The sequence below is a fragment of the Acomys minous genome (genome assembly GCF_964271855.1).
Source record: "Acomys minous genome assembly, chromosome: 1".
Classification (NCBI taxonomy): Eukaryota; Metazoa; Chordata; class Mammalia; order Rodentia; family Muridae; genus Acomys; species Acomys minous.
Window position 1 is genome coordinate 56,672,505 of NC_140483.1, and position 11,300 is coordinate 56,683,804.

The 11,300-nt window shown below is 47.1% G+C and overlaps 1 protein-coding gene across 2 annotated transcripts; it reads right to left on the minus strand.

Annotated features, from left to right (window-relative positions):
- Positions 1–1,691: 1,691 nt before the first annotated feature.
- PPP1R15B (protein phosphatase 1 regulatory subunit 15B) lies at positions 1,692–10,998 on the minus strand. 2 transcript variants are annotated; one of them, XR_014782778.1, is made up of 3 exons: positions 8,337–10,998; positions 4,603–5,554; positions 1,692–4,160 (listed from the first exon to the last, which is right to left on the minus strand). XR_014782778.1 is itself a non-coding variant. In XM_084800041.1 (2 exons), the coding sequence occupies exons 1-2, from the start codon at positions 10,221–10,223 to the stop codon at positions 5,330–5,332; spliced, it is 2,112 nt and encodes a 703-aa protein (XP_084656167.1). In that variant the 5' UTR covers positions 10,224–10,998; the 3' UTR covers positions 1,692–5,329. The 2 variants fall into 2 exon arrangements, 1 of the variants encoding a protein (XP_084656167.1); XM_084800041.1 differs by having other exon boundaries at positions 1,692–5,554.
- Positions 10,999–11,300: the final 302 nt, after the last annotated feature.

Below are 11,300 nucleotides of genomic sequence, written 5' to 3' on the forward strand. Positions count from 1 at the left end.
AGGGCCGGGCGTGGTAGTGCACGCCTTTAATCCCAGCAGTCGGGAAGCAGAGGCAGGCGGATCACTGTGAGTTCAAGGCCAGCCTGGTCTACAAAGTGAGTCCAGGACAGTCAAGGCTACACAGAGAAACCCTGTCTCGAAAAACAAAACAAAAAACAAAAAACAAAAAAAAAAAGAAAGAAAGAAAAAAAAAAGAAAAAAGAAAAAGAAAAGCCCATGCCTTTAATCCCAGCACTAGGGAGGCAGAGGCAGGTGGATCTCTGTGAATTCAAGGCCAGCCTGGTCTACAGAGCAAGTTCCAGGACAACCAGGATGGTTATATGGAGAAACCCTGTCTCAAAGAACAAAAAACAAAAAGGAGGAGGGGGTGGGAGAAGATGGCTTAACAGTTAAGGTACCTGCTGCTCTTGCAGACCACTGGAGGTTAGCTCCTGGCACCCACAGCAGCTTACCACCTCCTGTTTGCTCCAGCTCTGGGGATCTGCTGGGCATACACACAAAACCGAAACAGCTTCTGTTAACTTTGTTGTTTAAAAAAAAAAAGACTTGAGGATGTAGTTTAGTGGTAGAGTACTTGTCTAATCTGTAAGATTCTGGGGGTGCTGGAGAGATGGCTGAGCAGTTAAGAGCGCTGGGTGTTCTTTCAGAGGTCTTGAGTTCAAATCCCAGCAACCACATGGTCGCTCACAGGCATCTGTCACTTTAGTCTCATGGGGCCAGACGACCTCTTCTAGTGTGCAGACATACAGAGAAAACTCCATACACAGAAAATAAAATAATCTTAAAAAAAAAATCGTGCAATCTGGGGCTGCAGAGCTGACTCCTACAGAGAACCAGGTTCAATTCCTAGCACCCACACAGTAACTGGCAACTTTTTACCTTCCACGATTACTAAGAACTTGAGAGGATCTCCCATTGAACAAGTACAAGAAAAGAAGAAAAGAGGAGAGAGGTGAGGGTTGGGGAGGACTGGCAGCTGCCAGAGCTGGCCCTGGTTTTAGAATGAAATCTTATTGTTGGTAGTCAGGCACACCGTGCGCTCTGTGGCTGGTAGTCAGGCACACCGCGCGCTCTGTGGCTGGTAGTCAGGCACACTGTGCACTCTGTGGCTGGTAGTCAGGCACACCGTGCACTCTGTGGCTGGTAGTCAGGCACACCGTGCGCTCTGTGGCTGGTAGTCAGGCACACCGTGCGCTCTGTGGCTGGTAGTCAGGCACACCGTGCGCTCTGTGGCTGGTAGTCAGGCACACCGTGCACTCTGTGGCTGGTAGTCAGGCACACCGTGCGCTCTGTGGCTGGTAGTCAGGCACACCACGCACTCTGTGGCTGGTAGTCAGGCACACTGTGCACTCTGTGGCTGGTAGTCAGGCACACCGCGCGCTCTGTGGCTGGTAGTCAGGCACAGTGGCGCACTCATCTCAACTCTCAGGAGGCTGAAACAGGATTGATATACTTAGCAAAAACTTGTTTAAAATCATCCCAAAAAGTTCACTCTTAAGGTCTAACTTGCCCTATTACCTAGACGGCATCCTTCAATTGCATTTTTCCTCTTTTCACTCTTCCCCGGCTGAGTAGCTATTTATCTGACGAGATGTCTATTCAAGACCGCCTACAGCAGTTCTAAAAAATTAAAGTCTGGAAATCCTGTCCCATAATACCAAAAACAACAAAAAATACATAGAAATACCACATAGCTTTCAATAATTGCAAATATATTTATTACAATTTACAGATTAGTTAATAGTTATATACAAATATACTCTGAGCTATAAAATCTCCACTAGTTACATTTGAAATCACTGATCTGAAAAGGCCAACTCAGAAATCTCATTCCCAAATTCCACCTTCCTTAAATTATAAAAAATAAAATCTGATAGTTTTGACTTCAAGTTACAGATTAAGGAGTTGCCACATTTCAGCACTCAGAAATGCAGATCCTCGTCTGCAGAGCCTCTTGCATGCTATTCATATCTTTATTTTTATTTTATTTTTTATTTTTGCTACACAGATCTTTAAAGCACCATTGCAAGACTTAATGTGTAAAAACCTCCACACCCTGCCTTGCCTTTGGAGGGGTTCTTTCCTTAAAATCTAGGACTGGGATGACAATAACAATAATTTTGTTTTTCTCCTTTGGTCAATCTGTGAAGATCCTTCTGTCCTTGCCACCATCTGACCACATCGCAGGTGGGCGGTGCACCAGGCTATTTTAACCGGTCATTTACTCATTTGGTAGTGAAGGTGGAGTATGGAACAATTTTCAAACACCCCATGAATGTACAGATGTCCCATTCCTTGCAAATATACAAGTGGGGGGGGGGGGTCTCAGAAACACAGCACACCTAAATGTCTGAAATCAAGTGTTACGCTGCAGTCTGATTTTAAAAGAATGTCTATGTGTTGTCACAGTTTTTCTTCCTAAGTCAACATGCCTGCTTTCCAAACAACACAGCCTCTAAGCTAGCCTGTTTCCACAGCATTGTACCAGACTCTGCAATGCACTCTGGGGTTCACTAAATGAGGTGCACAAAATACACAGAAATGAGGGTTCTGCAAAAATGAAAACCAACTTTTCTGGTGCTGCGCTCTTACTGTGTGTGGATAAATATCGTCACCACTGAGCAGACCTTAGAGCACAGCAAACGGAAATGACCAGGGAGGTTCTAAACTGAGGTAGTTACCCTGCCAGCTCCTTGGGGAAAGCTCTTCCCGGTCACCAACTCTAGCACCCATGGCAGGAGGCACACGGTGGGAACCGACTACTAAACAGGTGGCTACACATTTCCTCAATCTAGCACACACATCCAGCTAGCTGGATAAAGCACACCTAACCCATGCACTCTACTCAAAAGCAAGCTTTGGTAAGACTCTCTGGCTACTCTAGCTACACTTGATGCTCTCCCCACGGTACAGCCTCAGCCTTGCTTCTCTCTTTATAAAACAGAACACAATAAACCTCGATATTAAAGTTTCTATTTGACATTTCACACCTGAAAATTCAGAACTGCCCAATCCAAGTTTACAGTGTCACCAAGACAGATTTGAAAAGTGACAGTGCTGAGGCAGGCTATAAGTAACACTGGTTTTCTGTTAAGATACACAAAACAAAACTGAATTTCTTACACAGAGAAACCCTGTCTGGAAAAACAAAACAAAAACAAAAACAACAAAAGTGATTTTCTGAGATGTCTCCCATATTCCTCCTAGGAAAGTTCTAGGACTTTAATTTTAAAAAATAAATGCCTACAATGCAATGATTACTTTCCAGAGTGCCTTACAATTTCTACCCACTGAAAGAGCTATATTCAACTAGAAGCACAACACACAGAAACCTTCTAAATGCAGTTTGCACAGAAATCAAATATACTAGATGGTAAAGTTTGGCAGACCAGCTGGGCATCATGGTGCATGCCTTTAAAAAACACACCAACATGGTATTCCCAGTCAAGAAAGTACTACACTTGTGGGTTTGTGGCAGTCCTTAGAAATATCTTAAAACTAGACACAGAGGTGGGCGCTGGTGGCGCACGCCTTTAACCCCAACACTGGGGAGGCAGAGGCATGAGAATCGCTGTGAGTTCGAGGCCAGCCTGGTCTACAAAGGGAGTTCAGGACAGCCAAGGCTACACAGAGAAACCCTGTCTCGAAAAAACAAAAACAAAACAAAAAACTAGATACAGAAAAAAATCTGGATATGTGGCACACGCATGTGCTATCCAAGAGGACAAGATGATCTTTCAAAGTCATCCTTGGCTAAGTAATGAGTTCAAGGCCAGCCTAGACCACGTAAGACCATGTCAAGCCAGGTGTGGTAGCGCACGCCTTTAGTCCCAGCACTTGGGAGGCAGAGGCAGGCGAATTGATGTATGTTCAAAGCCAGCCTGGTCTACAAAGTGAGTCCAGGACAGCCAAGGCTACGCAGAGAGACCTTTTCTTGAAAAATCAAAACAAAACAAGATCATGTCTTTACATTTAAAAAAAATAAAAAATAAAAAGGGGGAGAATCTACCACATGCTTTCAAGTAGCACAACAATGATGTCTTTTAACTTGATTACATGTATAATAGGTTTTAGCCTTAAGGTAAATATGCCAAATCTATAAAAGTTTAAAAAAAAAATGAACAAAAAATATGTGCAAGCATAGCTCAACACTCGGGAGGCTGAAGCAGGAAGATGGCTATGAGCTCAAGGCCGCAGTGAGACCATGCCTAAATCCCCACGCAGAATATATGAACAGACACATATGCATATTCAGAAAAACATAAAACCCATTAATTTTAGAATCGGAAAAGCACAAAAGAACCCAAAGTTTTAGATAAGTATGCGTAACTTAAGTTAGAACTGAATATAAGGCTTAAACCTCACAGTTCTCCAAGATGGGTTTCTTTCTGCAGTACTGGGGACTGAACCCAGAGCCTTGCGTGTGTAGGCAAGTGCCCCTGCCACTGAGCTATAGCCCAGCCTCCTTTTCCATTCTGATTCTAAGATAATAAAATAAAGCCTTGCTCAACTCCCCACCCTGGCTCTGAGTTCATTACTTAGTTCACTGAGTTCCAGGCTGACCTGAACTTTCTATCCTCCTGCTTCAGTCTCCAAAGTTACTTGAATTACAGGCACAGTAAGAAACATTTTTGTTTTTCATTTGCCCTTTAAGACCAGATCTTAGCTGGGTGGTGGTGGCGCACACCTGTATCAATCCCAGCACTCAGGAGGCAGAGGCAGGCAGATCTCTGAGTTGGAGGCCAGCCTGGTCTACACATCACGTTTCAGGGCTACACAGAGAAAACCTGTCTCAAATAAAATTAAAAAAAAAAAAAAAAAAAAAAAAGGACCAGGCCTCACCATACAGCCCTAGCTGGGCTGGAACTACCACACCTATGTAAACCTGGTAGCCTCAAGAAAAGTTTTACAAGTGCAAAATTACTACTGACAGGGTCCTTTTCACCTCAAGTAAGCAGAGGATATTTAAAAACACATCCAGCTGGGCATGTGGCACAGGAAACAGAGGAAAGAAGATACCAATTTCAAGGACAGCCTGGTCTACACACAAGGGTTTAGGCCAACCAGAACTACATAGTGAGACCATCTCAAAACACAAAACCCATAGCCAACAAAACAGCTGAAAGAGAGGATTAAAGATTAGAGATCCTTCATTATCGGAGTTGGCGTTTCTAATGAGACACATTACCCAAAAATAATTAAACTACATCACCAGATACAAGTTGTTTCTTTAAAAACATGTCCAAGGACAGCTGCCAGTATTTGTTTTTAAGAAAAACCTCTCAAGTAGGAGATAGTGTGGGCCAGGGCTGCAGGCTGTTCACTTGTCTTAACATTGCTGAACAACAAACAGTAAGTCCTTTGAAATGTGTTCCTGGAGTCTACTAAACATTCTTTCTCTGTGCTCAAACGTTAAGCAGTAGCCAATAGCAACTTCTGTTTCTTGAATTCTTTTCTGGAACCTGCATCCATCCCTTGCAAATTCTTCCCATGGTCCTTTGCGATCCTCATCACCACTTATGTAATACTCGGTAACTTCTTCAAGAAAGGTTACCTAGAAAGACAAAAACCAATGTTAGTAACTTTAGGGTCTTACACCAAAAGGAATCTTTGTGCCCACCACACATGATGTTAGATGGGAACTCTGGATCCCCCGTTAGTAACCCCTGCTGGCCTTTAATACTTAGAGAAATACAGAACTCAGTTAGTTTTCTTTCCCCTGAAGTGAAAAAGTACTCAGAGAGCAACCATAACCACTACAACCTTAAACAAGCCAAGGCACTCCTGCAGGCCGAGTGCTTGAGGCTGAGCAGGACAATCAGGAGATTGCACCCAGAATGAGTTACATGAGCTCCTGTCCAAAAAAAAAAAAAAAAATCCAGAAGTAAATATTTGTTTTGAAACATGCTTAATAGCCAGACATGGTGGCGCACACCTTTAATCCCAGCACTCAAGAGGCAGAGAGGCAGGTGGATTGCTGTGAGTTTGAAGCCAGCCTGGTCTACAAAGTGAGTCCAAGACAGTCAGGGATACACACAGAGAAACCGTGCCTCAAAAAACAAAAACAAAAAAACAAAACAAAACAAAAAACAACCCAAACAAAAAACCCCCATGTTTAATAGTTACATCAGCTAATCCCACTGAGGCCCACAGCTTTCCCTCCCTTTACATCAGGCCAAGGAATGCCCCTGAGGACAATTAGTAGGCATGTAACACCTTACTAGATATTGCAGTCTAGCAGTTGCCCAGTTATTGCCACTGAGAGGGGAAATACTCTACCATATGTCAAACTTTTTTCAAGGAATTTTACAAACTTTCTCATTTGATCCTCATGACCCAACACAATGCGATACGACCCGCATTATCACCACTGTACACACAAGGAACCAGATATATGTGACCAGACCAAACCCCAGAGCAGCTCAAAAGTCTACAATTTGTTGTTTTGCCAGAACACAAAGTATTTTACACTCTATGATCTCAGGGCTCATTAAAAGTTGAGCACTTCGAGGCCAGCCTGGCCTACAAAGCAAGTCCAGGACAGCCAGGTCTACACAAGAAACTCTGTCTTAGCAAGGGGAGAGGGGCGGGGAACAACTAAACAAAGAATTGGGCACTATTCATTATTTCCGTAACTAAAGAATGGCCGGAAGCCAAGGGCTGTCAAATAACTATCACTATCAGACACAACCTCTGCTAAGTTTTGGCTCTATTTCACAAGCAGTAGTCTTACGCTAAACTCAGACATGAGGTTGGCCTTAGCCATTCAAAGGCAGGGAAATGAATTATGAGTTTTATTTACTCATTTATCTTTTGGTAACGTGGGCTGCAGGTGGCAAGGTCCATGTTTAGCATGCCACAGACCCAGGAGTCAACCCCCAGCACCACAAGACAAAACAAATCTTGCAACACTTCTACAAGAGACTTAGTATTCCCACTGGATAAGTGGATCTGAGGCATGAAATGAAGTAACTTCAAGTCTGGCTGCCCAACTCGACGCCAAGTCCATCTCAGACCTAACTCCCTGAGCAGAAAATACGTCTCCAGAGGCCAAGGGCTCTCGCCACTCACTACTCCACTTTGTCTCTTGCCTGTTCCCTCTCAGTGTCATTTTGTCTATCCTGAAGAAGATAAGAGCTGGAGGGGCGGACTGGTGGTAGACCCCTTCACCAGAACCACCAAGGGGCTAGCCTCATTCACCAGTATCAACAAACAAACAAACAAACAATCATAAAGGCTCTCTCATTATACCACTCTGAAATGTTAACTAAAATTTAATTTTTAGCATGACTTTATGCTTCTATAAGCAAGACATAAGATTACTACCATTTAGATACTTTCTGTACCAAAAATACTTTCAAAGTAAGCTGGCCTTTTGGAGCCAGCAACTCAGAACACGCAATTGACACGCACTCAATACACAGAATTGGAGGTCAATGACAACTCGCCCACTGCTTTCTCATTCCAGAAGAAGGTATAAGAAACTAAAGAAACTCTCTCAACAATAAAAGACATCTTTGAGGGGGAGGAAGGGGGAAATATGTCTTCTCAGTAGCTTCAGGTGAATAAGCAGCCAGAGAAACAAAGCAATTTAAATGACTCTAAACATAAAGTAATCTGAATAATATTATGAAAGAGCAAACCAACTCATCAAATTTTACCCCTCTACTTGGGAACCTGAAGCAAACCAGGCTCACCAGGCCACATAGTGAGGTCACAGAGTGTTACATAGTGAAACCTAAAAACAAAATGGGTGGAAAGTTCTACCCAGCTTGGGACAGGACTAGCTGCAGGAAAGCCAAGGGCATTGTTTTTTTCTTTTTTTTTACGATAAGGTTAAGGTCCCACTCATGCATCCCTGACTAGTGTAGACCTCATTATGTAGACTAGGCTAGACTCCAAAACTCACAAAAATCCACCTGCCTCTAACTCCCAAGTGCTGGGATTACAGGCATACACCACCACAATCACTCTGGCAAACAACTAGATAAACTTAACTTGCTATCTGTGGATTCCAATGGACATGAATAAAGACATTGTTGCCATGAAAATAAAATATTACATATCCAGAAACAAAAGTACATGTAAAACCATTTTTAAACTTAAGGACCCGCCAACCTAAATGGTATCCCTGCTAACATCTATCTTCCTTTCACATAAGACCATTTCTCCATATTGGGAAGAAGGGCCATTTGAGTATTTCTCAACTCAAGTACATGAGCTCGGAAGCCTTCCTCAAAAATATGCACAACTATGCCTACAAGGGAAATGCCATGCTGCTATAGGAACCACAGCAAAATACAAGTTATTAGACAAGTTCAAGGAAAGAAACAAACCTTTTTTCTCTTGATACGGGTGTATCTTTCTCCAGACTGAGCCTCACCCAGCCCATAGTCTGGACAGCTGTCTTCTTGGCTCTGTAACAGTTGCACCTTACCAGAAAGTAAGGCATGACACCCAGAAAAGGCCACCAAGGCCTCAGACGAGGCCTTTGAGTCCTGACAGCCTTTCCAGTTTTTCCCTGACGTTTGGAAAGGAGCCTTAAAATGTAAGAGGTTGTAGGGGTCCTCAGAATTACAGAAAGAGTTCCACAACCTAAGGTTCTCCGCTTCATCTGCACTGGAGCCCCAGTCATCCTCCTCCCCAGAGCTACAGTCGGGGGTCTCGGGCAGGGGTCCAGCCTGACAGCTCCCTACATCAGAGCTGCCAGACGAGGCCTTCCCCAAACCTCCAGACGGGTCTCCAGGGACAACTCTGGCAGCAGTCTGGATTGTGGCGGTGAAGTTTTGGGGATTGTAAGGATCTACACTGTAGAAAGAGTTCCAAAGGTGAAGGCCTTCCGAGTCTTGTTCCGTGTCTGACTCGGACAGGGAGCCGTCGCTGTCAAAGCCATCATCCTCAGGCTCGTTGTCCCAATCCTCACTCTCCGAACCGGAGCTGGTTTCCAAGTCACTGGAGGCACCTCCCAAAATATAATCTATCAGTTTGTTGCTACAAACTGGCCTGGCAGAAACAGGAAGGTCATCCTCTATGTCTGAGCAGTCAGCTACACTAGTGTGGTCCTCTTCACGTCCTTTTTCCACGGATAACTCCCAAGACAGACTGCTCTCCGGGGGGCTTTGTGAAACTTCTGGAGTCAATCCTAGTGTCTTCTCAGTGGGCTCCAGGCTGGCTCCAGCAGGGGACACCGCCTGTGCTGGGTTATCTGTGCACTGTTGCGGGTCCATCCGGAGAAGGCTGTGCTCCTCCTCCAGGCTGTGGTAGCCATGATCTTGGTCAGGGGTGGGTAACTCTTGCCCTTTGTTAGCTTGAAGGAATTCCAGCCGTTTCATACGAAGGTGGTGGATTTCCGGCAGGCCTTCAGTAGAAAGGGGCGGACACCTCCGCCAAGCGGTTGCCGAGATCTCTGCACGCAGTGGCTGGGGGTGACAGCCATCTTCTGACAGGGAGCAGATCTCCGGGGATACTGTTCGGAAATCCACTAGCTGCCCAGCCCCGGCGCCGTCCTGACAGCGCAGCTCTAACTGGGGAGAGCAGTGCAGGGAGGAAGGGTTCAGTAGATAGGAAACCACCTTGAAACTGCCTAAGGTCTGAGTGTTGAGGGGCCCAGAAAATGAAGAGCCAAGTTCCCGGTGGGGGACAAGACCACCTTGAAGGCTACTGGGCAACAGCTCCACTCCCCACAGCTGCTGCTCCAGGAGAAAAGTGTGCGCTGTCGTGTCTAAAGCTCTTTGCTGAGTTTTCATCTTCAACTCCAGGTCCGAGGATGAGCACTGCCACTGGAATCCCTCCTCTAGCCAATCAAGGGAACTGGCAGCCAAGTCCTCCGAAGAGTCCAGCCGCAGTGAACTCAAAGATTTCTGCACCTTGGGAGCGGCAGGTTCCTCCCGACCTCTCAAAGCTCTCAGGGCGCCGGACCCTGCTGCAAAATCTAGCCATCTGGTCGGGATCACGCCACCGAAAAGCTGGCTCCAGAGAAGCAGCCTCTGGAGCAAGCTAGGGAGCAGCGCAAGGAGCTTGGAAAGCAATTTGGTCCAGTACCTGGTCCGAGGCTTGGGAAGGGCGGAGGCAGGGAGTGCGGGGTCCCCGGAGTTTTCCCGAGAGGAAGGGGTCAGGAACTCGGAAGAGCAGGGGTGCCATCGCCGGAGGAAGGGCAGCCGGAACCAGGAGCCCATCCGAGGGGCGGGCCGCTTCCGAGCCCCGTGCGTTCCGGGCTCCATCATCTCCTTTCCTCGGCAGCTTCTCTGGCAGGAACAGGCAGCTCAGCGGCGTCAGGGCGCGCGGGATCCGAGGTCTACACAGCCTCAGCCTTGCCCAGCCACCGAGTCAGCACTGGAGGCCGATCCCCGCGCCGGCAGGGGAGGCCCAGAGAGCGGCGGCTTCCGCAGCGGGCGGCGCAGCGCACGGCCCGACGGCCCGAGCCAGCGGTGGCGGCCGCGGCTACGTCCATCCCTGCCGGGAAGGGGGATGGGGGGGACGTCCTAGTCCGTGTGAGACCGCTCCACCATAGACCAGACCCCCCTCACGCGGCTGAGGTGGCGTTTCCGGAGACCGCGACCTCCTCACCGAGACGCGAAACGCGCAGGCGGAAGGGCTGGGTGGCGGGGCGAGCGCGGAAAGAAGCGAAGCCCAAAATGGCCGCAGCAGGACACCCGGAAGATGCCAGACCAGACGGAGGACCGAGGGCGTCTACTACACCTACCGCCCAGTGCCGCCTAACGTCATTTGCAGAACCCCACCCCCCAGGGGAGGCGGACTTGCCTCACCCTCGCGCGTGGCCGCTGATTGGCCGCGCCTGTGGTCCCTGTCGGCTTCCTTACTCTGGGTAGAAGAGGCTCGCACGCGGAAAGTTGCATCAGCCGGACCCAGAATGCACGCATGCGCAGTCCGTCTCTGGTCTCCTAGGAGACTAAGGCCCTCCACCCTCTGGGTAAAAGGGAAGGGCTTAGGGGAAACAACGTGAGAATTCTCCGGAGCTCTTTTGTATGGGTCTGATAACACTAGGCAGTGTCTCCCCTTATCTGATACTTACGCGTGTAAGTCTTCTCGGATTGTTAAGTGCGTAAGAAGCCATGAGTTAAATATGAGGTGGCGGTGCTGTGTAACCAACATGCCTGCTGTTACGACACAAGTCACCCGAAGTGAACAATAGTGAAAACTGAAGCACTAATGCACCCTGTTCCTCTGCTATCCGATTTCTAAATCTCTAGCGTTGCCTATGGACTAATTTGTACATCTTTCAGCGTCCATGTGGCAAAATGCATACCGGGCAAGCTCAAGTCCCAGAGCGTGGGAAGAGA

Coding starts and splice junctions, on each gene's coding strand:
- PPP1R15B (XM_084800041.1), bottom strand. CDS start 10,223: ATGATGGAGCCCGGAACGCACGGGGCTCGGAAGCGGCCCGCCCCTCGG. Junction 5,555..8,336: donor CCCGTATCAAGAGAAAAAAG/GTTTGTTTCTTT, acceptor TTGTCTTTCTAG/GTAACCTTTCTTGAAGAAGT.